Raw genomic sequence first — 25,033 nt, forward strand, 5'->3', positions numbered from 1 at the left:
TCTGATTTAAGACCCTTTGTAATGCCTTAAATTGTGGAAGGGTGAATGAAGGCTTTTTAAGACACACAAAGAAACCCAATAATACAGTTTTACAATAATATAAATTTTACTAGTATTTTTACTTGCCTTCCGGTAGTTTTTTTTTTTTTTTTTTAATTGTAAATCACTTTGTGACAAGGTTCTATACAAGTTTATTATTAGTTAAGAACAAGGATGAAGACCCTTGCTTTCCCATGCAGGTTGTTTGATCTCAAAAAGACTAGAAATACTCACCTAGTCTTGGACCTGGAGCGAGAACGGGACTTCGAGCGAGAGTGGTGGGACCCCTCTTTCGACCGAGCAGGTGAGCGTTCCGGGGAGCGACTGGCTGACTTAGCAGATCCTCTAGGACTTGGGCTCCTAGAGGTTGAACGGGACTCCTAAACCAACCACATCCAAATCATGTTTGAGCCAGAAAACATGGTCATACTGAGAATATTTGCTGAATACTGAGAACTAATTATTGTGTGCATATAAGTGAGTTTGAGACCATTCTAGACTAGGATAATATGCAGTGATGATGGCCTTTTCCCTGCAAGTTCATGAACTAGTGTTAATAGTGTAAATTTACTTTGAAGCACTTACAACATAGGAATTTGCAGTTTTTTGACATGTAATGCATCAGATTATTTATGAAAATAACTAGCTGTAAATCTGTCATGCTACAGGACAATAGTAACTATTGCAATACAAATGGACAACAGAATATTTATGCATGCACGCATGGTACAAACATACTAAGAGTTACTTAGCGCTGCGATCTTATCCCAGATAACTTCTGATCTTAACTTCATAACACATCTTTTCTTCTTTCTTCAGTTTCAATTTCATTTCTGACTTCATTCCTCTTCCCCCATTTCTCTCACTGCCCATAAATGCTATATGGGAACTTCTTTTGCTCCAAAAATTAGCATGCACTGAAAATTCAGCTTCAAATTATTCGCATTAACAACTTGACATTTGACTTCGTCCAGATTTCTCTTCTTCCAACCTTAACCTTAACAAAAAAGAAAAGGATGAAGAATGTATAAACACTGGACATCACAACCAATAATCCTATCGTTTTATTAGTGTGGGAAAAACATTATAGATGAACCAACAGAAATGAAAAGTGAGCTGAAATATCCATCATGAAGAACACTAAGATACTTTCAGGTGCATCCTGAGCCTTATGCATGCATGCAAAAGCAATTACTCCAATTACAAACAAATACTTACATATTTACAGTAATTTAAGCCAACCAGAAGGATGTTAAAGGACGATCCTGATATGCATACACATATCAAGTCTACTGTTATGTTATTAAACTAATAAAAGAGTAATGTCGCTGTAATATTAAAAGTGTACGTGATTTTGAAACTAATTTGCATTTTGTGCATATATGAATAGCTTTGAGGCTCAGGATGACCTTCTCGTGTATTAGCAGCAAGTAATACGCATACAGGTTATATCGATTTAATAAAACATGCAAGGAAAAAACAACACTTAGTAGAGACAGTTAAATATTTTGCTTACTAGTGAAAAAGCAGAAACTGAAAGGCAAATAAAGGTCTTTCTGATCTGAAGCAGCTGTCTGTCTGCTAGCACTGAAGTTGGCTAACTGGATGCTTGATTTCGACACAAATCTATATTAAGTTATATAATTTTATGAAGTTTTAGAAATTACAAAAGTAAAGGCATAGAGTCCATCATTGCATTAGTGCAATACTAAGTAATCCGATTTTACACAATGAATGAAGCCTGTCTGACTCGCTCCAGCTGGCTAGCATACAACATGGAGGCCATTTCTAGAAGAAACATGGAAGGGCGCGTGCAAAAAGAAAAAACAGTAAAAATACTACATACCCGCTCCACGAATTCCTTCTCAGCGTCACTCATTGTTGTTTAGTATGTATTACGCTGCAATGGTAACACTGTGAGAGAAAGTACAGATAGTGAAACACAAACAGAATGCCCAAACGCACAACCAGATCGAACGTCTGGTAATGAACGCCTTCCTCGGTCGTGTCGTAGAGGCTTTAGAAACCAGCGTTTCCACTCCCACTTGCGCGGCCAAGAAACGGCCGCAAGAGGGCGTCGAAAATACTACACACAGGTAAAAGCTTCTCAAAGCATACATCTGTAATGAACATATGTTTTACACAAACAGACTCTTATTCAATTCATTTTACATAGAGCAAAGGTTAAAAAAAAATCCTCAGAACAAATCCGATCCGACTGTCAACGGCTCTGCTGGCATCAAATGCGCAGAGGCTGTTCTTCAGAAGAAAGACTCTTTACTACTCAGTAAGCAAGGAGCTGATTGGCCGAAATATAATAGAGGCTATCTGTGCAAGACATCGATTGGACGGCACTGATAGTAATTTTTCCCGCGTTCACTACACTAGAAAATGTATGAATGGAAAACTGCTGCATGGCAGTAAGTTGAATTGTATTTCCCGCGGCTTTCTTCACTTGACTTTGTTTGGTGCAGAGGTATACTGAAATACTTATTTAATTGCTACACTTACAAATAACCATTCTGCTGCCTTAGTGTTTGTTTTGTTTTATACACAACAGTAAACTTGCACATGTAATTTTTTTATTCGAGTCCTATTTTAGAAAAAAAAAGCAGTGGTGAAACCAAACAGATGTGGATATTACTAATAAAAACAAAAAGCTTATCTTTTTGTTATTATTATTCTACATAACCAAATTCACACACACGTATTCTTAGTGTTTTTATATAAATTATTTTTTTATTAAATTAAATTAAAGTGGAAAATAGTTGTAGAATATTCCACGTAGCTACATTTGGCAAGTAGAAAAGCCCATGTGCATTTGTATATTGATAATATAAATAATGCCGTGAGAATAAGAATAGGCTATTGCATGATGATTTTTTTTTTTCAGCATTATTTTAATTTAGCCACTTTTTAGACTCTAAAGTAGCTGCTAAATGTCATTTAACTCGAGTCATACCACAGAGTTTCAAGTAGATGGCGCCTAAGAAACAAAATTGCATTTTTGTGTAATTCATTTTAATGAGCAACAGGAGTAGTTTCTGCCATCTCCTTAACATCATGAAGCATGAACTTCTAAAGAGTGGCTTTTTATAATATCCAATAACACAACAAACAAATAAGCACATGTAGAGTGGTGATCTTCACTAAAAATGCATCACTGTGTGTGTATTAGCACAAGATAATTATTTTCCTTTGAGCCTTTGTTCCCAAGACAGGATGAATATGGCCTGCATTTCTTGACAAACTCAAAAGCTTAATAAACGTGCTAAAATTTAAAAAATGAAAAATGTTTAATGTAATCAGTAGTGACTTATATAGCAGTAATACGCACCCCCCATTTATAATTATGAGAGAATCAAAACAGATAAAACATTGTTTTACAACACAATCAAGTTTAAAATAAGTTATAGTTATAATATAAAAAGAAAATAGTCTGTGTATTATTGAAATCCTCATTGTCATTTTTTATTAGTATTTATATATTATAAATATTGTTTTAATTGTTTATATATTTATTGCATATGCCTTGAACACTTCAATTTAAAAGCCTTCTAATAAAAACCATTATCTTCAGAAATCAGAAATATCTTCATTATCTATCTAAATCATTAGCTTTCAGACAGTACAGTTAAAATACAGTGTCTTTGCTGGCTGATAAACAATTTTTCCAGTCATCCATAAATTGTAAACTGTCTTCATGTGCAGAGTAATAATGCATAACCACAGGACATAATGACATTTGAATCAACAAAGCATATTGATGATCTGTGTGCAACAAAAGTGCAGGTTTAAGTCTTCTGAAGTGCATGATTTGACATGTGTTAGGAACATCTCATTGTGATTGTCTATATGTGCTGTTATTGTTCAGGAGGTTTTGAATGCTAGTGGTGAGATTCATCCTTCAGCTGGTTTCAAGGTATGTCATTAAGTGCATGTGTTAAAGTGTCATCATGTGATAAATTGATTTAAGTTTGGGATTAAATTTTCATTGAAGAACATCTGATTTAGGGGTTCATTTGTGTTCATGCTTTGTGTTGCTGTTTCGGTCAGCTAGTCTCCCAGCAGATACAGCCAATTGTCCAGTGCCACTAGATGGTCCTTAATTTAAGGACTTTAGAAAGAGCAGCTCTGGCACTGGAGTAGATGAGGTAGGAGCCATCGGTTGTGTTAAAATATTCCCAATCTCTGCAGCCATTGGTGCTCAGTCTGTGCACCGGGATAAACCCCTCATTACCCTGCCACCTGCAAAACACCCATTTACAACGTTATTAAAACATTTGGCAAGAATGCATTGCATTGTCAGATCATCAGGTTACTCCTCAAGTTACAGTGTGTCATTTCAACACTACTAGCAGCATCATACAGAACTGCAATCAGGTGTGGGACTGTCTGTGTTTAGGAAGCCTGTTTTCAAAGAAACCTTTGCCTGTACATCTTTTGCCATGCCTGACAGAGAGATGACATAAGAGGTTATTTTGACCATACATTTTGAATAAAGCTATAGGACAAATTGAACACTTTTAGAATTACATTTTTAAATATAGAATACTTGAATGTCTTTGAAGAAACAACTATATTAACCTTGGTAGTGTCGTAATGGAGCAATATCGTACAGACCCCCAGTTGTGTTACATGGATGAATGAAAGGGAAAATGACATGAAGCTGAGAAATAATGACAGAATTTTCATATTTGGATCATTATTATTAAGAAAAGATTTGGAGGAACAGATGCATCGAGAATCGTTTTATTCGTTCTAATCGTTACCCTCTGAATCGTAATCGAATCGTGAGGCAAGTGAAGATTCACACCTCTTCTGTGATTGGTCTAAACATCCCACGCGGTGCATTTTGGTATCATAGAAAAAAAAACATATCTTTTTGATTGTTGTATGCTGTATTTGGTGATATTTCCAGAGATTTTAAGGTATGGACACCAGATGATTTTGTTTTGGAACCTTGAGAAAACTCGATTTTTCTCAAAATTGACTTTGCTGACTCTATCGACTTCAGAACCAAAACTCAGCAAATACTTCACACACAGACATGAGGAAATACTGTATATCTATAGAAAACTATTCCATTGATTTGAAATGTGTGCAAAACACAAAATTTCTGTACTATTATAGTTTTTGTTAATATTTCATTTTTATATTTCTTTTTTTTTTTTTTACCTACATTTCAGTTTAAATAATTCAAGTTTTGATAATTTTGTTGTTTAATATGTGTATTTTTTTGTGTTTGTATATTGTATTTTTATTCTTTTATTATGTATTCTTTTATTTAATTAGTTATTTTAGTACTTCAAGTTAAACTAAACAAAAATGAGAATGAGTAAATAAGTTTAAGTTTTTTAATATTCTATTTCAGTTAATGTTTATTTTATTTCAAGTAGCCTAATACAATTTTTTTATGCTTTTAGTTTTAGTTGACTACAATAACCCTGGTGCAATATGAGAGCCGTACCTGTATATAACACTATTAAGAGAGTATGAGTTTCCATCATAGGAGTTGGCGACCACCAGGAACTTGTCATCTCCCACAGTAAAATACTCCCAGTCCAAAGCACTAAAAGACCCAGACAGCAAAGTGTTCCTTACATAAAAATATGAAAGTTGAAAAGTAAAGGCTTTTTCTAATGAAGACCAGTTCACAATTCACCTGTTCGTTTCAATCTCCTGAAACTTGATGAAGGTCTGAGATGTCATGCTGAGCTCATAGATGGTGGAGTTGATAGAGTACAGAATCTTGCCCTCCTCCGTGAGCATCTGGCTGTTCGCCACAGCCAGGAAGACCCTGTTTTCAATCTGGAACATCTCCCAGTCTATCGCCCCAAAGGTCTAAAGGTTTTTTTTTGTTTTAAAGACATGAATACTTTTATTCAGACAGGGTACATTAAATTGATTAAAAGTGACTGTAAAGACATTTATAATGTAAAGTATACTGTATGTTTGATCAAAAATGGTGCGCATAACAGACTGTCTTAAAAACACTAAAAACCCCAAACTGGTGAACTGTAGTTGATTTGCAGATCAGAGAACAAGGGGTGTGTATGTGCCCTTGGTGCTTCCATTGTGATGATGATCATGGTGCAGAGAATATAAAATAACATAATTTCACTCACTGTAATAGACTGATAAGGCTGAAACATCCCTCCCAGCCAGATATAGATGGTAGAATCAATGACTGTAGATCTTCCATTGAAAGTGTTAGCGACTGCAAGAAAGTAATATGGGCCGATGGTGAAAAACTCCCAATCATAAGCACCAGTGGTTGGGATTGTCTGATTGACCTCAAAAAACTGAGCAACCGGGTTCCACTTGTAGATTACACTGTCAATATTATGGTTTCTCTCCCCTGTGGACAAAAAAACAACATATATGAAACCTTGAAACAGTTCTTCATCCATATTTTAACACAGAAATCTGCATGGGTTAACATGGCTCGGTTTGGATGGGTTCCAGCAGATGCAGGTGTATTAGATGGGGACTCTATGGTTATGAAGTGCTATGAAAGGTGTCTTTTATGCCTGTGTTTCTGCTTTGATCAATGCCAGAGGCACACATAAGAACTTCACATGAACGGATGAGCAGTGTGCTCTCATAAGCGAATAGGCATCAAGTGCAGAATCAAAGTGAACCACATAAACAAGGAGACCTTTTAGCCTTAAAAAGATTTTCTTGATGGTCTTTTTGTTCAGACTGTGTGCCTCAAAGACCATAGATTTGTATGAGATTTGTATGGAATTCAAGTTTAATCTTTTTTTAGAATCATACAAATGAACTTCCTCCTGTTATTGTTCAGCAGATAAAACCTGTTGAGTTATACAATTTAAAATGACAACAACCGCACATGAGATGACAGACATCCAATGAGCTGATCTGATAAAGATTACCTTGCCTATGATTGGCCACGGTGAGGAAAGTTTCGTCTCGAATGCTGAAAGCCTCCCAGTCACGAGCGCTGTGTGTGATCAGAGTCTGATAGTGAATAAATTTCAGCTTCCTTGAGCTCCATTTATATATCACAGACTGCTCCTGGTCCCCTGCATCCTTACTTCTGCAGTTAGCAACAACCAGGAACTTCTGTTACAGGAAAATGATTGTAAGAAATCATGTCAGCAGCTTCAGTAAATTAAAGGGTACTGTGATGAAAAACAGAATATACTGTAATGAGTTTTGCACTTCATAATTTTAGGTGTTTTCTGCATCTTCAGAAGCTTTTAATTATCCCAGACGAATTTTTCAAACTGTGCTGATGGAAATATTTTAATGAATTGAGTAGCTCTGAACTTCAGTTTAATGGTGCATTGATTTATCTTTTAATAACTGGTCACTGATGCAATTACAAAGGCTTCGCCCCTCTATTTCACTTTAAATTGAACATGAATCATAATTTTATCTTAGATTTCCAAGAAGAAAAACATACGTATAATTGCACTGCAGGTATTAACAGAGGCTTTCCAACTCTTGACTGTAATTATGCAGTAAGTTACGGTGAAGGGAAGCAGGAGGTGTCTGCAGTAAATTTTGGATACAGCATCAGACAAAATTAATTTCTGTTATTATGCACATGTGATTTACAACATTAAAACTTGAGAGCCAGGTTTCCACCCCCTCTCCCACTGGAAAACCACATCAAAAACCACTCTAATGTGTAAAGAACAGCTGGGGACGAGCAAACAGACGTTCTGTACTCTGCACCATCTTGTGATAGTGGCCCATCAGCTGTTCTGCGTGGCAGCTCCATCAATATCACAGGTTTCTGGTCCTCAAATTTGATTGGATTAGCAGTGTTCCAAGAGTGCTGATATATCAGTCCAACAGCACTCACTAAGAGTTTTTACCATTTGTACCACTCCGCTTGTCTATGTTTGTTGTTAGATATACTGTTAGTCTTTGTATTAGTGGTGTGGATTTTTTACTGATTCTTTCTGCAGGTTACACAGATATGCCAGTAGGTGATGAAAAATGGCAAAAAATCTTTATGAGTGAATCACTGAGTCATTTACCAAATTGCTTCGTTCAAGCAAACTGATTAATTCTGGAACAAAACAAGCGATTGCCTTTATGGGCAAGTCATTGAATCATTCACGCAACCAACTTCTACTAAGATGTAACTTCGTTTGAATCTATTTTGTTGTCAGAGCAAAAATAGACAAATTAACCAACAATACGCTTACTAAAATGTAAGTTACTCAGTATTGGCTGTTTGTTTATTGTATAAAAGCAATATCACATTCTGTTGGTAGTCCACACACACCTTTTTGCCCACTGTGAAGTATTGCCATGCTTGTGCATCGTAGGTGCTGATGTTTTGATATCGTTCAAACCTCCCATCTGTCCATTTGTAAATTCCTGAACCGAGGTTGGAATCACGGTTGGCGGTTGCCATGAAAAGTCCTACGGAAGGGATGTGGAAAACCTCAATGTCAAATGTCTCAGAGTTGGTAAATAAATCCTGGTGATCCTCCACGTAGTCCAGCTTCTCTTTCACTGCAGAGATGCAATGTGATCGTTAGATACCATATCAGTGTACTCATACAAACTGCAGTTGCAAATTACTGTTACCAAATTACCTTGCAGCATAGTGAGCCACACAATACCATCACAGAGAAACAGTCCTCTCTTCAGTGTGTTAAACCACAGGTGCCCCTCCTCTGAGTGTCCACAGGGAGGACTCACACCCGCAGTCACCCGAACCTCTGCCTCTGTGTAAAATTAAGAGATGTTCAGTTTTAGAAATCATGTCATCAGTATTGATGAACAGTATATTAACAGCTTCCATAGATGAATGGTAGAATGCATAATTTCATTATTTAGTGCAGTTTAATGTAGTTTTTAGAAGAACAATCCTTTCAGTTAGTTTTATAATGAAAAGGAAAAAATCTGAAAGGATAATGTATAATGTTTTATAGTTTAGTATATATAGTAAATAGAATCTATCTAGAAATGTGTTGAGTAGCTACTGACATATAGTCTTTATGTACATGGCCGCCCACAACTATTTGAAAACTTATGAACACATTTTTAAAACTGGTCACTTTTTTAAAACTCATTGCATAGTGGGTATAACAGCAGTTTATGTAAGATACATTCAATGACTACAAAATACATAAATTAATTTCTCACACAAACACAACCACCACCAAAACCCTATGTACCTACAGGCCAATTTGCACATTTTCATACTCTTTTCAAAACTGTTAAACTTAAGTTCTAAACTGAACACGACAGCTAAATTTCTACAATAATATTGTATTGAAATATATTCCAGATCTAAAAAATTAAATACTACCAAAACAATTAGATGTATCTGAACACCTACACAGGTGTTGGTCTTTCAATTACATTATCATCTACACAAAAGCGGACAACTTTTGAATAATTTTGTACAGTAATGTAAACATGGTCCATGGAACATTTACTGCAGTGAATTCTAAAAGTATAGAGTGTCATTCTGTTTTGCAAACAGATTTTACAGAAGTAAACACTGTGTAATGCTACCTGTTGTGTTTTTCAGGTCATTGTTTTATGAATGAAAAAGTGTGTTTGTTGGGTGACAAGCTTTTTATGGAAAAATGAATTGATATGAGACATGTATGAAGTTTTTTGGTAGGTGAGATCTGTGTGAAGAGTTAAAAAAAATGACTTAAGTATTGAGAAATGTGTTCAAGCGATTGTAGAAACAGTAAGTCCCACATAAAACTGTATGTAAAGGTATTTGAAAATAGCAAACAAATCTGCAATGATACCTTACCTAGATAGATATTGCATATTGCAGCCTCAATCTGCCTACATTATAAAAGGGGGAATAAATCAAACATGGCCTCTCTCTGCCCTGTGTCATGTCTCTCAACAGGTCCACAGTATAAAGCATAGCAGCGAGCCCTACACAACTACACCCTGCTTTCAAACACCAGCACTTCTTCTGAGCCACAGAGACACTCAAAGCACAAGGCTGTCAGTCAATGTCAGCAGATCAGTAACAGACCTGTGAGATAGGGTTACTCACATCCCCATACAATCACAGACCTGTGTTTACAGCTAAAACACACAGCATTCCTATAGGACGGACTCCTGCAGACTAAAAGATATCCTTAGTGGGCATTAGAAACCAATCTATAACACCTGCACCTTTTGAAGATTAGTTTACATTTAGATTCTTACAGGTATTGTGGTGTCAAGGTGATAGTGTGTCTCTTCTTTCTACATACTCCAAATATGTGCCAGCGGAGTATATACCTTTAGTGATTTGCATGCATATTGACATGTAGGCTATGATTCTAGTGTTGACGGTTTAGTAGTCTCACCATAAGGGTGGAGGGGAAGGTCAGTGGATGATGGTTTGATTGGCAGGTGTAAGAGGGCCGGGGGAACTGAGAGAGCGGACAGCTGGGGCTCAGATGAGGGACAAATTTGTGAGGTAGCATCTGAACCAGGTAATAAAACTAGCTGCCGCATTAGACCCTGCAGAAAACAGTGGAATAAACTGATACATTTAGATTCCAAGTACATTGTAAATCTTAATATAACGATAAAAGCCTTGAAATGAGATTTGTACAGAAAATAGGCCGTTCCATCTTCTTCTGCTAGCAATGAAGAATGTGGAACCAGTTGTATCAAGATCATCGGGGAAAGGTCTTTCAAGCACTCTGTTTGAGTCAAAACAGAACATTTTATACGTTTATGCAACAAAATGATATAGTTCAATACATAAACATAAAAATTATCGCCCATTTTGGATCATATATCATTTAGATTATACAACCTGACATCTACAGTATTCCCAAAGAGTTTCTTACAGCTCTAGAGGTGTGCCACAGTCCACAGTGAGAATTGTGTAGCATCCTGTCACTGCCAAGACCACAGTGTGCCAGCGGTTATCATCCAGCCCTACTGCCTTAAAAGTGATGCGTTTCCTGCTACCGTGACCCTTCTGCAGGAAGTGGAACTTGTTTTGGGACAGACGCAGGCCGAGGAGCGGCTCATCTGAATCTCCCTCCAACAGTGTGAAGATGTATTCACTCTTCTGCACATCAAAGAGTGAAGACTGATCACTATCGCTATTCAGAAATCTAAAGCATATTCTGAGGGAAAGGCTTCTGAAGATTCTTTGATGTTTTCAATCTAAACCTCAACAATATCTTTATCTTTTTTTTGTTCTCACCTCAGGAGCCATTTGTGGGATTTTCAGTGTGACAACGATGGAGAACTCAGCGGGAAAGAAGTTACAATTAATAAAGAGCTGAGATGCAGGGAAGCTGAACAGCTGTGGAGATCCAGAAAACTGAAATCCACGAGCACCTCCGGACTGGACCATACGTATCCCATCCCGAGCCCTGTCGGACACAGGAAGCACCCCGGACAGGAGGTCCAGTGGTAACAGATCTGTAAAAGAAACTCACATGAAATTATCATACATTTTTTTATAATGTTTGCTTTATGGGATTATGTACATTCAGCAGCAATAAAATACCAATTTAATAAATAAATAGACATAAAATATTGATTTAAGCTGAAATGACTGCATTATGTGAGAAGAAAGAGACTGTAGAGTAATAATATATACAATAATACACATTATAAATGCTTTTCTTTTGAAATTTCTATTCATCAAAGAATCCTGACAAAAATGTAGCATGATTTCCACAGAAATATTAAGTATATAATAACTGAAGACTGGAGTAAAGGCTGCTGAAAATTCAGCTTTGCCATCACAGGAATAAACAACATTTTAAAATGTATTCAAATAGTACTAATATTATTATTAATATTATAGTAATATATAATAATATTTTTTAAATTGTATTAATATTTCACTGTATTACTGTTTTACTGTATAATAAAATAAATGTGGACTTGGTGAAAATAAGAGACTTCTTTCAAAAATATAAAAAATACCAACCCCAACTTTTGAACACTAGTGAACAGTTGAATTTATTTACAAGATTCTACAAAATCATTTAAGCCATATAAATGAAAGATTCAAATGGCAAGTGCTCTTGTTTTGTTTTGATTCACTTCAATAAACCAAAGAGGGAAATGGTTAGAGTGAAGAACACTTTATGGATCATATTTCAAGACAGCAAAGCAAAAGGCACATTTTGGAAAGCAAACAGTCCTTTTCAAACTATCTCACATTTACATATACAGCTCAGTGTTTTCAGTGTGCTGGTACAGAATACACTTCAGATGCAGTGGGTCTGTATGCTGTTTAAGACAACTTGAGCTACTATATGACTCTTATACTGTAATTCGTCTTGGTAGAATATTAATTTCAGCAATATTAGCTAAATTAAATTCAGCAATATGCTCAGCTTGAAGACATTTTAGAATAAACAGCAACATTTTAGCAGCATAAGCTGTTCAGCATGTTTGATTACTAACAAACTCAGCAAAGCTTGTGTGAAAAGAAATATTTTTCTTTAGATTATTCTGTGTGGATAATGTTGCCATAAGAGTTTTTGCTGATCTTGTTAATAGATCTGCATCTACTTGTTAGTAGATTTAGTGTACCTTGAGGGAATACTACATTTATTCCTGTTACATTCTAAGCCCCTTTATGATTTTAAATGTTGTGATGAGATGACAAATGAGAGAGGAAGAAAAGACATACACTTCTGGTTTGATGTTTTATCACAGCTTTTCGGATTCTCTTCAATATAATATAAATAAAATCAGGTGTTCTGGCCATTTTGTGTTTGCTCTGTCCTGGGACCATATCATGTTTTCAAAGAGTTTATTTAAATAAAAGCAATGATACTATGATGAATGGTATTAAAATGTCCTATTTTCTCACAGTGTCACTAACAAGTGAAGTTTGCTGAAGACATTTCCCCAGCTAACAGGGGATGTTCTCATAACTTTGGTTAACGTTCTTGCAAGTTTCTCTCAAAGTTATGAACCAACATACTTCCAGTTAGATTAATAGAACATTCGTTCAGAGCAATCTGTTCTTTAATAATGTTCTCAAAACACTATTTATTTATTGTCCACGGATCGCTTTTCTGAAACATTTTAGTTGAACATTCATCTAACATTTTTTTAAACGTAAGAACTTGTTTCAGAATGTTCAGAGAAGTAGCATTTCCATTATGTTTGAAAAATTATAAAATGAAATGTTTCCTTAACATTGATGCATAAACAAGAAAAGAAAAAAGTTTTTTTTTTAATCATTTAAAAAACTAGATGTTTTGACATTCAGATAAATGTTCAGAAATACCATTTTCATAGCTTAATGGGAATGCAAGCAAAACATTCTTAGAATATATATGTGTTAGCTGGGTTAGTCAAGCAACAGTTGCTACAAACAGTGAACAGACACAGTTTACATCGTTTAGAAATGGCCCCTAATTGTCATTCTACGGTGCATGACGTCTTTCAAATGAATCACCAGAGTGTTTTACATCAGCACTTGCCAACCACATCTATTCTGTGTCTTCTTTTACACCTACAGTACATCCCACTGGGAACCAAGATATTCAGAGTGGCTTATCCTGACCAAGTAAATTACCAACAAAAAAAAATATAACAGACTTCTGACAGTTGAGTAACATGACAGAACTGATTGACATTTGTGTGAGCAGTTTTCTTTCTTTTTTTCCCCCCATGACCATCTGCCTTAGTTTTCCGAAATGGTTTACTGAATATAAAGTTCAATTCAATGGCAATTCAGTAGAAAATCTGCAATAATTACAAAGAATAACATAACTCAAATAGTGTCTTTAACAACAGGTACAAGTTGTGACTGAGACTAGACTTCTTCCAAAATGCAAAGCAAATGTAATAAAAAGGTCATTTTAAAATGTAAAAACAAAACAAAAACTGATTATCATGGAATATTAAAATGCTTCTAAATGTTTGTTTATAGTTCAACATGTTAAATCAGCAAGTAGGTCTGACCTGTGCAAGGTCTCCATGGTCCAGACTGGCAGGTGACGATCCAGGAGAGGAGCACACAGGCCAGCAGCAGCAGCAGCTCCGACATCAGGGTCTCCACTCTCTCCGCTCCATTCACACACAGCCAGACTGAAACAAACCAATTCTCAAAGCCCAGAGACCATCCTTACATCCACAAGCCTCACAGAGTTCAAAACACAACAAATCACTGTGAGGATGAGAAGATATCCAGGGAACAGCTGAGGTGTCACTCCTAATTAAACTGACATCTTATTCACTCCTGGAGATGCTGCTGTCCTCTGATGTCCTTTTTTATTTCAATAAGCATTACAGTTAGTATATGATCAAACAATGTAGAATACAATGCCAATGCATTTCGCATTATCCAAATCCAAACTTCTTTTGCTTAAGAGTCTATCAAAAGTCCATGGTTGTGAAGAACTTCCTCCTTGAACAGTGTCCGGCTGAGGTCTCTCTGCTTTGCTGTACATGTCAGTGTGCTATGAAGGGGAGTGTAAACTTCACCTGTGAGTTATGAGCAGGGAGAGGCGTTTTACCCCGCAGACATTTAAATGAGAATAAGTCAGCTGTAGAAAGGAGGGGTCGACGTTAAAGATAGGCAAAGGTGGGGCGAGTGAAAAACACACAGGGGAGAGAGAAAGAGGCTTTTTCCAGCTCTTATCTCATGTCTTAAGGTGTCGTGAGGAATTCCCCAGAGTTGTACATGAATGTGTGTCAGGTTGCTCTTGTTCTAAACTGCATCGCTCTTTTCGATCGGTGTGATGAGCACTATACCCCGAGGACCCCTTGTCAAGGAAATCTCCTTTCAGTCAGTTGTTTCCTCACCTGCATCTCAACCCATGTCTTCAACAACACCCCAATGTGGCTGGCTGGAGGGGAAACAAGCACTGGATAAACAAATGTTTACAAGGAAACACTGTAGTGTTAACACTTTTCTAATCTGATAAACACATGTTGCACAATACTAATTTCCAGTCCTTGGATATGATTGGCCGATTAGTGGTCCAAAATGCTGATATACAGTCCAATATACAGTACTGGGACTTCAATGTTTGTATCACTCTAGACCACAGTATGTGAATGAAAGTGGAGATGTGTAATTTTTCCTGAAGCAATATTTTGAAAGTCAGAAACTAAAAACTATATACTATACTACAACTGTACATTTACAATTATTTTTACAGCATTTGTCAATTTAATGTTAATATACGTACATATAAATATATTAAACACACACACCCCCCATATATATATATATATATATATATATACACACATATATATATAGATAGATAGATAGACAGACAGATAGAGAGTATGTGTGTGTGTGTGTGTGTCCAATATTTGTACTGTTCACATACTGTACACATATGTCATCTTTGGCAAGCTTGCATTACAATTTTTAAAAATATTATAAAAACACTGACATTGACAAAGAATTTAATATATTTGTTAAATCCATTTTTTTTTTTAAAAATATAATCATCAGCTGATAAATCAAAGTCTTAATTTAAGTCTTAGAATTTAATAATGTTCACTGTGCATTTTAAGGATTCAAGCTTTCAATTTATTCATACATAATTAATTCAAATGTTGTTTCATAACTTAACATTACAATTACCTGACAGTGATGTAATCCTGTACAGTAGCTGCCAGCAACAGCAAGTATCTGTGATTCACGTGTCCGTTTATCCACCAACCAAGAGATAAAATAGATATGCATTTAAATTGAGCAAAATCATAACTTAAAGGCACAATATGTAAGATTTTTTTATTAAAAAAATCCCAAAACCACTAGAACAGTGTTCTATATTTTGCTGACTTGTGTACTTACATTATCCCAAATGTTTCGAAGAATGTTTAAATCCAGAGAAATAAGCAATTTTAACTAGTGACACGGAGCGTGTCCATAGTGTCATTGTGTCGCCTGCCAATGACGTCATAATAAGAGATTTACGGTTTTGTTTTGTAGAAAACATGGAAACACCAAACACGCTTTAATATGTTATGCGTTTTATTAGACCGGTGACGACCGCACAGAGTAGCATAATAACAGAACTTTCAAATGTATCTAGTATGATAAAACAGCACTGCTTTTCCCCCCCACATACGCGCGACCGGAAGGAGCGGAAGCGGTCGAATACGCGCCCTCCAGTGGCGAAAATTACATATTGTGCCTTTAAATTGATGATAAAACACTTAAAACATGTAAAAATCCAAATTTCTGAAGAACTAAATTAATTACAACTAGTGACAACTTTCAAAATTAAAGGGATAGTTCAACCAGAAATAAAAATTCTGTCATTAATTTACTCACCCTCAAGTTGCTCCAAACCTGTATGACTTTCTGTCTTCTGTTGAGCACAAAAGTTTTGGTAACCAAAGAGTTAACTTATATAGTATGGAAAAAATACTATGAGGTCAATGGGGACCAGCAACAGTTTGGTTACACACATTCTTCAAAATTTCTTCTTTTGTGTTTAGTTGAAAATTCAGTGTCCCTCGGTTTCCCCTACATTTTATAAAAACTGTACATCAAAGCACTAAGCAATAATAAAAACACACTCTGTCCTTTTCAAATATGTTTATATATTTTGTCTAAAATTTCCTTCCTCAAAGCCGCTCAGGCTTATCTGAAAATCTGTCATGGATTCTGAAGGTGTGAAAAAGACATTGATTACTCTAAAAGGAAACAAGAGAAAGGTCTGGTTGGAACAACAAAAAATGACAAAGATACAAAAAAAAAAATTACATTACAGTAAAACTAATGCTAGATATTGCACACACGGTCAAACAGTAAAACAGTCATGCATTTTGTTGTGTTAGCGATTGAGTTGATAGACAATGTTTAAAGGAGAATAAAACAGAAAGCACAACACAAGGGGAAATGATCTCTCATGGTCGACATGTATCTGTTCTCTGTGTTGATGCTGGCTGCAAAACACAGCGATGCCAAGGATAATTTGTGTGTAATACAGCATAATGGATACAACTCTGCCGTGTAAACATACGTCAAATAGTGTCACAGTGATAACAAAGTCACAGCAGTTAAACCCTAAATAATTCCTGACAGGAAACTAAAATCTTAAGAGATTATATAAAAAGCAGCAGTAGTGAAGCTCATTTCTTCTTTTCTATGGAAGTAGCAGATCTTACATTTCTGTTTTTGTTTCATTATCAGTGTGAGGAAGAATCCTAGCATGTTTGGGCAGGTGAATAACTGATCAGTGCATGTGAGAAATGACAGGAACTGTTTGCATGTGAACATCTTCTGCCCTCTGGAGCGGAACACCCTACAACTGTGACATCCACAATCTAAATATTAACATCACTGTGTTCTTATTTTACAGGTTGGACATGACATGACATGACATGAAATGAAATGAAATGAAATGAAATGAAATGAAATAAAAAGCTGCTTCAAGAATACTCCTCACAAGTTCTCCATCATTTTCTTTACATAGTGACAAAAACTATTAAAAGCAAACAGTGCATTTATCGTTCAGCCCGAGGGATGTGTGAGGTCAGCTGGCTGTGATATTTCGTTGGACATGACATGACATGACATGACATGAAATGAAATGAAATGAAATGAAATAAAATATCAAGCTGCTTCAAGAATACTCCTCACAAGTTCTCCATCATTTTCTTTACATAGTGACAAAAACTATTAAAAGCAAACAGTGCATTTATCGTTCAGCCCGAGGGATGTGTAAGGTCAGCTGGCTGTGATATTTCACTCTAATACATTGTAAAGGGGCAGCTAATAGTTGGGCGGCTACATTGAGACTCGCAGTAAGCCTGTAATCAGGAAGGGAAGCAGCCCCAGTCATTACTGAGGGACAGGCTCCCTCATAGCTCTCTGCCTCAACCAGTACATCTCACCTACTGATTAACCCTCCAACTGACCACCTGACCTCAGAAAACACGCCTACCTGTAGCTGAGCCTGACCCCATGACTGCATGATGATGTCATACTCTTATAAGGTAGGTACATAATATGAAACACAGCGGATCTAAAGACATCAGAGAAACACTCACATTCCATTTATATTGACATGCATGATTGTCTTTCTTTGAAGTCAGTGAGAGAGAGATTTTGTGCATGGCATTATTTAATTTATTATTTAATTTATTTAACACACAGAATGTTAGACTTTACAAAAGTCTGGACACTACTACTTTTTTTTTCTTTTTCAAAGACTAAAATAACATGTTTTGGCACAAGTTGTGTCCTGTGTCTATCACATGTATTCCCATGTAGTATCCAGTGTACAGATGGAGGGGAAATGTATCAGATATGCAACATCTCTGTCAGTGGCTTCATTGTGTGATCGGTTCTTTTGTATTCTGAGCTTAAAGTGTCATCTGATCCAAAGAGCCACAAACAATCAAAAACTATCAGCAGCACTATGGCCCAGAGCATAAGAGAGATAAAGTTGGGTAACTAAGAATCACTCTTTAAAAAGTTTCAAAAGGGGTTTTACAGAACCTTTATGAGTTCCACAAAGAATGTATCCAGTTCTTTTGTAAACCTTCTATATACTGGTGCTTTAAACAACCAAGAAACTAATACACTGACCTGAAGAACCTATTCAACTCAGTTTAAACATAAGAGCAGGCCTCGCCATTTTACCTTGAATGTGCAAGGCTTTCGGTGTTCCAGTTTTGCAATTGTGCAAAAACATTATGTTATGCTGCTTGATGTTGCAAACTGGTATTTGGTTCTGGTAATCATAAACACACTGGTTTGTAGAGCAAATTGTACAGTGCAGCTTAAAGGGCAATTTACTCAGGTCATTCTGTGTCAGATCAACCAAATTTTAAAAACTTCCCAAGCTAAAATTTTGTTAATATTTTTTCTGAAGAAAGACAAACATAAAGTGTAATGAAAGTCAAAATATTAAAAGTCATGGAAGAATATTTACTGAGTAATACACTATTTTATCTAACTTGAAGTTTTATTTCCAAAGTTTGAATGTCTGTAACTTCAGAAGTATTAAAGCTATCTTGATATCCTTTCAAATTTTGGTTCTTAACAATCATTTCTTTGGGTATCTTCATTTTTAAAGGCCCAAATGGTTCAGTTCAAGAGATATTGGGATCTCAATGTAGCTCCATGAGTAAATTGTTCAATTGTTCACATTTTAAGTGGTCAGTTCATCCACTGCTTTCTTCTTCATTTACATAATTCTTCATTTATGTATTTAGCCAGGAACCTCTGGTTGAGTTGACATGGAATGGAAATTCAAGAATCCCATACAGTTTTTAAAGGAAGATGTACAACATTGGTTCTCATGTGTCTTTTAACCAAACTCAACATGACAATTTTGAATATTCACAAGTGTGAATGAGATCTGAGAGCTACAGTGTAAAATAGGATTTTCATTTTTGGGTGAACTATTCCTTATGATTTTTTTTTACACACATTAGAACTGAAATACAGAGATAACTTAAAGAGATTCACTATAAACGGTTGCATGATTGCCTGAAATTGAAATATCAACTCAAACCATCTGATGTACTGTACTTACTGAGACACAAGTCAAAATCAAAAGCATTCATGTACTCATAGCATGGACTGCAACTATGCCATAGATGCTATCTGCTGCCCCAGTGCCCAAGCTCTGCCAGCCTGCCTGATCTAGAGGCTGAGACACAGACTGATAACCATCTGATAACTCCTCCAGCTCTCTGTGTCAGAGCCAGCAAGGCAGATAATGTGCTCCTCCACACAGAAAACACTTTATCAGGCTCAATGTTTCCCTGATCCCACGGCTCTTCACATCTCAAGGGCCCCTCAGCGCATGGTGGGCAACCAAAGAGTTACAGTAGCATATAACCACCGGCCACTCTGTGATGCTCTATCAAAGGAAATGACTTACCTTGTTTTGAAATCGGTCACTTAGGAGGTGATTCGTGCAGTTCGAAGAGTGGTTGTTGCTGCACAAACTTGACATCGTTCTACAATAGCGGCCAAATCTCGTGACAGCAGCGCGTCCACGGGATTCTGCGTCTTGATAAATATATAAATTATTTTTTAAAATATATAAATATGATACCTTATAGTTTGGTTACAAGAGGAAAAAAGAAAACTCCCTAATGTGAGGCCAGTGAAAACAGAATATTTAAAATACCATTCCAAAGTGTAAGTTTCTTTTAAAGAAATCAATAGTTTTTTTTCTTCAGCAAGGATAGGCCTACATTAAATTGACCAAAAAAAATCTATTTCAAATAAATGCTGTTCTTTTGAACTTTCTATTCATCAATGAATCCTGAAAAAAGTATGACGTTTCGACAAAAATAAAAAGCACAACTGTTTCAACATTTCTAATAATGAAAAATGTTTCTTGAACACATTAAAATGATTTTTGAAGGATCTTGTGTCCATAAGAGACTACTTTTATAAATATTAAAAATCCAAACTTTTGAACATTAATGTAATGGCATAATAAAATATAAAGTTGCATAATATTATAATAAATATTATTTGATGGTATTGTTATGTGATTTACTTAACTCAAAACATTGTACACAACTGTCATAATTGTACTGTAATTCATTATATGTTTCTTTAATCAAAGATCTCAGTGATTATTTTACTGACTGCACTTTTAAATCATTAAATCATATAAAAATAAATGTGAATAAAACATAAATAATGTGAATAAAAATGAAATGTGTACCCTACTTAATGTTTATTCTGTTACAAGAAATTCCCACTGAAGCATTTCTTCGGATCAGTAATTGTCTCACCATTTTTACCAGAAAATGTATTAAAACAAACATTCAAAACAGACAGTTTAAATTCAATAAAAATGCTATTCAAGTTAGTTTCATTCTCACACAAAACGCCGCCACCCACATACACTGCTGTTTTTTCACACTTGTCTTAAATGGCTTGCTGAATGCATGACACAATAGCTGAAATGAGGTCAGCGTGTTTATGTCTGCGTCCAGACTGATGGCTGTCTAGCTGACACGTGAGAGACATCAGAGCGGCGGGAGCCTTTAATCAGACCAGCGAACCGCTCATCAGCTCACACAGAACAGCATTCCCCATGAGATCAGACCATGAGCTTACTCTCCAATTTACCGCAGTAGCACCAGAGACTCTGGGGTCAAACCTTTCAGAGACCGAAACACACACACACACACGAACAGTGACAGCCCTGTAATCATATCCATCGAATGAGTCAATCATGTGTAAATAGTGAAAAGTATAAGCAATGCACTTGGACTTTCGAGTGTGAATCCAGTGCAATAATTCTGTTTACGCTATAACTGATGTTTGCACAAGACCAGCATGTATCATTAACGTTTTAATCTTTATAAGTGTAACAAACACATGCACATATCAAATAACACCATCATTCAGATGAAGGGATAAAGAATGTCATGGCATTTTCCAACACGCTCTCCAGCGCTTTAATGTGAGTCAGTATCCTATTAGGCCTTGATGTGGGCTGTAAGAGGTTTGCAGTCCTTCACCTGCTGCTATTGAAGACAACTTTTATCTAACGCAGTTCATCACATGGCCTTTGTCAGAAGCCTGCAAACTGCACGAAAACTGAAAGACCACAGAGCTAGGACGGAGAATATGTGAATAGATTTGAACTGTGATTTCAAATCTAAGGAAATAGAGACAATAGCGACTGACATTGTGATCTTTAAGGTGCAAAGATGTATCGGTGCAAAGATAGAAAAATGCTGCGACTTAATCATTGGTTCACTCTCAAAAATAAAGGTTGTTAATTGGCATCTGTGATCCCATGAAGAACCTTTAACATCCATAGAACCTGCAGGTTCTTTATAGTGGAAGGCGTTTCTTCAGATTATTAAATTGTTCTTCACACCAAGAAAAAAAAATGGTTCTTTTTTATAGTACGATTTTTTTATAGTGGGAAGAGCATTTTAATATTTTTTTACAGAAACTTTTGCCACTATAAAGAACCTTTTGTGCAACAAAAAGATTTGATGGATGTACAATGATTTTCATGGACCCATCAATGCCCATAAAGAATTTTAATTTTTAAGAATGTATATGAAGGGACAAATATGACTCCAGCCAGCTAAAAATCCAAAACAAATAGTAAAACCAGGGGGATTTCACTGTCAGTTTGCTAAAAGAGACCAGAAATGAAAGAGACTTTCTGTTCTTTCTTTTATCCAAATAGAGTCATTTTATCCATCACCATTAGCATTAGCCGTCATGTTGCAGATCAAGTGGGATTGAGAAACAATCACGTAGGCAAAATATGTCAACATGGGATTGTGGAAAGACAATGAAGTTGAACATTTTTGTGTGGGGAGTATTACCAGAAATCTTTGCTTTACAATGTTTATGAAATCTCTCAAATAAGAGATGCATGATGTTTCCAAGCCACGACATTCCCACTGAATCTTTGGGATGGTAAATGTCCCTTTGTACCCTCACTGACTCTCCACGTGTACGGGCAGGTCAGGAGGTAATTCATCCGCCTTTAGAGGGGATTACTGGGTGCTTCAAGTTAAACGCTTGAGATAAACACACTTCTCTGCTGCTCCTCTCTGATCTCTCTGTTGCAGAATGTGTTACAGTGCACTAGGGAGGTATTTTCCAGCATACTGTGAACTCACTCATTAGCACAGTGGGACTTCTCTGCTTGAATCCCTGTGCAGACCGAATGTAAACACATTGATACCAACAATCAAAGCTTTGATATTAAAGTGCCATCCAAGAACACGAGTGCAAATTGAAATGTAAATACTGCTTTTTTTTAGTTCACAGCTGAACAACGTAAATTGTGTGGTTATGACATTATTTAATTGCGGAGTTATAAAATCAGGTATGCAAATCTGCTATTTTGTTTTTCACAAAGCATGCTGATGCAAATAATCCCTCCCATATTATTTCCTTAATAATGTTATCAATTTCCCTTTTTTCAGTCAGGTATCAATGCTTAAACAAATTCATATCTGATATATGAAATGTAAACACTTATTACCCTGAGGTATGAAAATGACAATCTGTGACTCAACCGATATACTTCTATCACACTTGTTTTATAATGATTATGGGGCACAGACTTAAAAGAAAATATCTCTTTCACTAGATTTATCTATTCTGTGCTATGTCAAAAATTGTCATCACAGTAAAATCGCTGTCAACTTTTCAATGCAGTTTTCTCAAGCATGAACCGACATTAGACAGACGTAAATAGACAACTAAAGAGCTAAAAACGGTTTTAATGTGTTATGGTGGTTAAGAATAAAAAAAAATTTAAACCAAATACACTAGCCATGCAATTTTTAGTGTAGCAAGACACTATAGTTGTGTGTATAGTAGAAGTTATTTTTATTCTCTATAAATGTCGGCCGTGAATTTAGCTCAAACACAGTATCTTACATGTTTAACTTTTTCTTTGCATTGCAACACTGGAGATGCCTAAACAAAAGAAAAATATATATAAATAATTCTACATATAGCAATATATCAGTGTGCTTAATTCATTCAAACAATAGAGACTCAGATCAATACTGATCCATTAAATGCAGCACCAACAATTTTAGGATTATTTACGGAGTTGAAAATATTCTATAACAGCATGGAATCTCTTGGAAAGAAAAGAAAAAAACACCACCGTAAACACAGTTACTCCATCTAGTGGCAAACCATTTCAATCTTTAACTGACCTTTATACAGCCTACAGAACCAGACAAATACAAATCAGTATTAAACTATATTTATTATATACAGTAGTAAATGGCCAACACAGGATCTTCTGCTCTCCCAAACACCCCTGCCATTCCCATTACAACACTCACACATGTTGATTTGGCATGAGTTCAATGTGGATTTGCAGTTACACCAGGAGTGTTTAATACTCTTGATATGCCAGAAAGGCTAAATGAGAGTGACGTTACAATAATCACATTTGTAGAAAGGGCAAACTATGAGACGATAAAATCAAAGGGAACACTTAATTTGTATCTCATGAAATTCATACTTAAGCAAACAGAAACTTTTAAAAACATATGCATCAAAGCTTTTAAAATTAAAAATGGCTAACTGTATTCAACAAACAATCTAGCTTTATCAAACCTTGAGGAGTCAGAAAAATACAATGCTGCAATGTCAACATTTGAAACGGTTCATAAAAAGGGTGTCTTGAAGTTTAGTTTACTGCCATTAAAGAAAATCTGAGACCATACTAAGAAACCACAAACATCCTTTTCCTCCTTGTATATAAAAATAGATGGGGGAGGTACAAACATACATAATACAATAGGCATACAATAAACTCCAAAGGGGGGAGGGGGGTGTCAACATTACTAACTGTCATTTCCAGTTTAGTTCAGCGAGAACATTGCAAAAATTCAAATGAGGTCTTTGGATGATTAAAAATGGAACAAAAAAATAAAATAAATGAACAAACATTAGATTTCCAAAACTTTTTCAATTTCAGCCCCGAACTGCAGCGGAAGTGAAGATGAGCACAAATAAACCAGCTTCATTCACATGTGCTTCACCTTTAGCAGGCTCCTCCCGTCTGCTGCTGGAATACGTCGATAGTGTCTTCATCTTCCATTTCCAGCTGAAAATTCACACGAAAAGATTAATTGAGAAACTTTTTCCATCCGAGGCCTTATAACAATTTGTGTGTGCCAAGCTCCAGGTTTGCAAATACACTATGATAAATGCAATTTCCTTGAATTTGTTCGTATGGATAGCTTAATTTTTTTGACAGACTGCATCATTAAAGAGATCTGGAGCTGATTAAATATTAGAGCCCGACCGATATGGGTTTTTTGGGGGCCGATGCCGATACTAGGGAGTTAAAAAAAAAAAAAAAGACCGATATCGATATATCGGCCGATATTCTTTGTGTAGGCTATATTATAGTACAGTATAGTCAAATTCTTCGATTAATCGGATTAAAAACAAACAATTTCCTTTTTTTATTTTATTGACAAAAACACTATTCCACATTCTGCCCAATGTCCTTAAAACAAACGTGCCAACTGAATGCTATGAAAACATACAGTGCTTAACAATTTATTAGACCACCTGCCATAATAAAGAGAA

At 35.9% G+C, this 25,033-nt stretch overlaps 3 protein-coding genes across 4 annotated transcripts in view; all 3 read right to left on the minus strand.

The window, feature by feature from the left end:
* The window catches only part of LOC107752881 (transformer-2 protein homolog beta-like), a 7,068-nt gene extending 4,999 nt beyond the window's left edge, over positions 1–2,069 (minus strand). Inside the window, exons 1-2 of the mRNA XM_016568950.1 lie at positions 1,886–2,069; positions 274–419 (exon numbers count right to left, since the gene is read on the minus strand). Coding sequence (XP_016424436.1) covers positions 274–419; positions 1,886–1,918 — 179 coding nt within the window. The 5' untranslated portion in view covers positions 1,919–2,069. The remainder of the gene's footprint in view (positions 1–273; positions 420–1,885) is intronic.
* A 2,064-nt stretch (positions 2,070–4,133) lies between these two features.
* On the minus strand, positions 4,134–14,032 carry LOC107752923 (thrombospondin-type laminin G domain and EAR repeat-containing protein-like). The gene is made up of 12 exons (XM_016568991.1): positions 13,948–14,032; positions 11,213–11,433; positions 10,848–11,074; positions 10,607–10,697; positions 10,356–10,512; positions 8,622–8,753; positions 8,306–8,538; positions 6,939–7,128; positions 6,168–6,400; positions 5,705–5,883; positions 5,510–5,611; positions 4,134–4,287 (listed from the first exon to the last, which is right to left on the minus strand). The coding sequence occupies exons 1-12, from the start codon at positions 14,030–14,032 to the stop codon at positions 4,134–4,136; spliced, it is 2,004 nt and encodes a 667-aa protein (XP_016424477.1).
* Positions 14,033–23,674: 9,642 nt separating this feature from the next.
* LOC107752882 (small ubiquitin-related modifier 3-like) overlaps positions 23,675–25,033 on the minus strand; it is a 3,547-nt gene continuing 2,188 nt past the window's right edge. For both annotated transcript variants that reach the window (XM_016568952.1, XM_016568951.1), the window contains exon 4: positions 23,675–24,542. In XM_016568952.1, coding sequence (XP_016424438.1) covers positions 24,480–24,542 — 63 coding nt within the window. In that variant the 3' untranslated portion in view covers positions 23,675–24,479. The remainder of the gene's footprint in view (positions 24,543–25,033) is intronic.

Source organism: Sinocyclocheilus rhinocerous, unplaced genomic scaffold (genome assembly GCF_001515625.1).
Source record: "Sinocyclocheilus rhinocerous isolate Xijiao unplaced genomic scaffold, SAMN03320098_v1.1 scaffold1252, whole genome shotgun sequence".
Classification (NCBI taxonomy): Eukaryota; Metazoa; Chordata; class Actinopteri; order Cypriniformes; family Cyprinidae; genus Sinocyclocheilus; species Sinocyclocheilus rhinocerous.

Excerpts from the sequence above, each read along its gene's own strand:
- LOC107752923 (XM_016568991.1), bottom strand. The coding sequence starts at position 14,032 with ATGTCGGAGCTGCTGCTGCTGCTGGCCTGTGTGCTCCTCTCCTGGATC. Across the intron at positions 11,434-13,947 it reads ACCATGGAGACCTTGCACAG|ATCTGTTACCACTGGACCTC; the intron begins GTCAGACCTACT and ends TTTCTTTTACAG. Across the intron at positions 11,075-11,212 it reads TCCCACAAATGGCTCCTGAG|AAGAGTGAATACATCTTCAC; the intron begins GTGAGAACAAAA and ends TTTGATGTGCAG.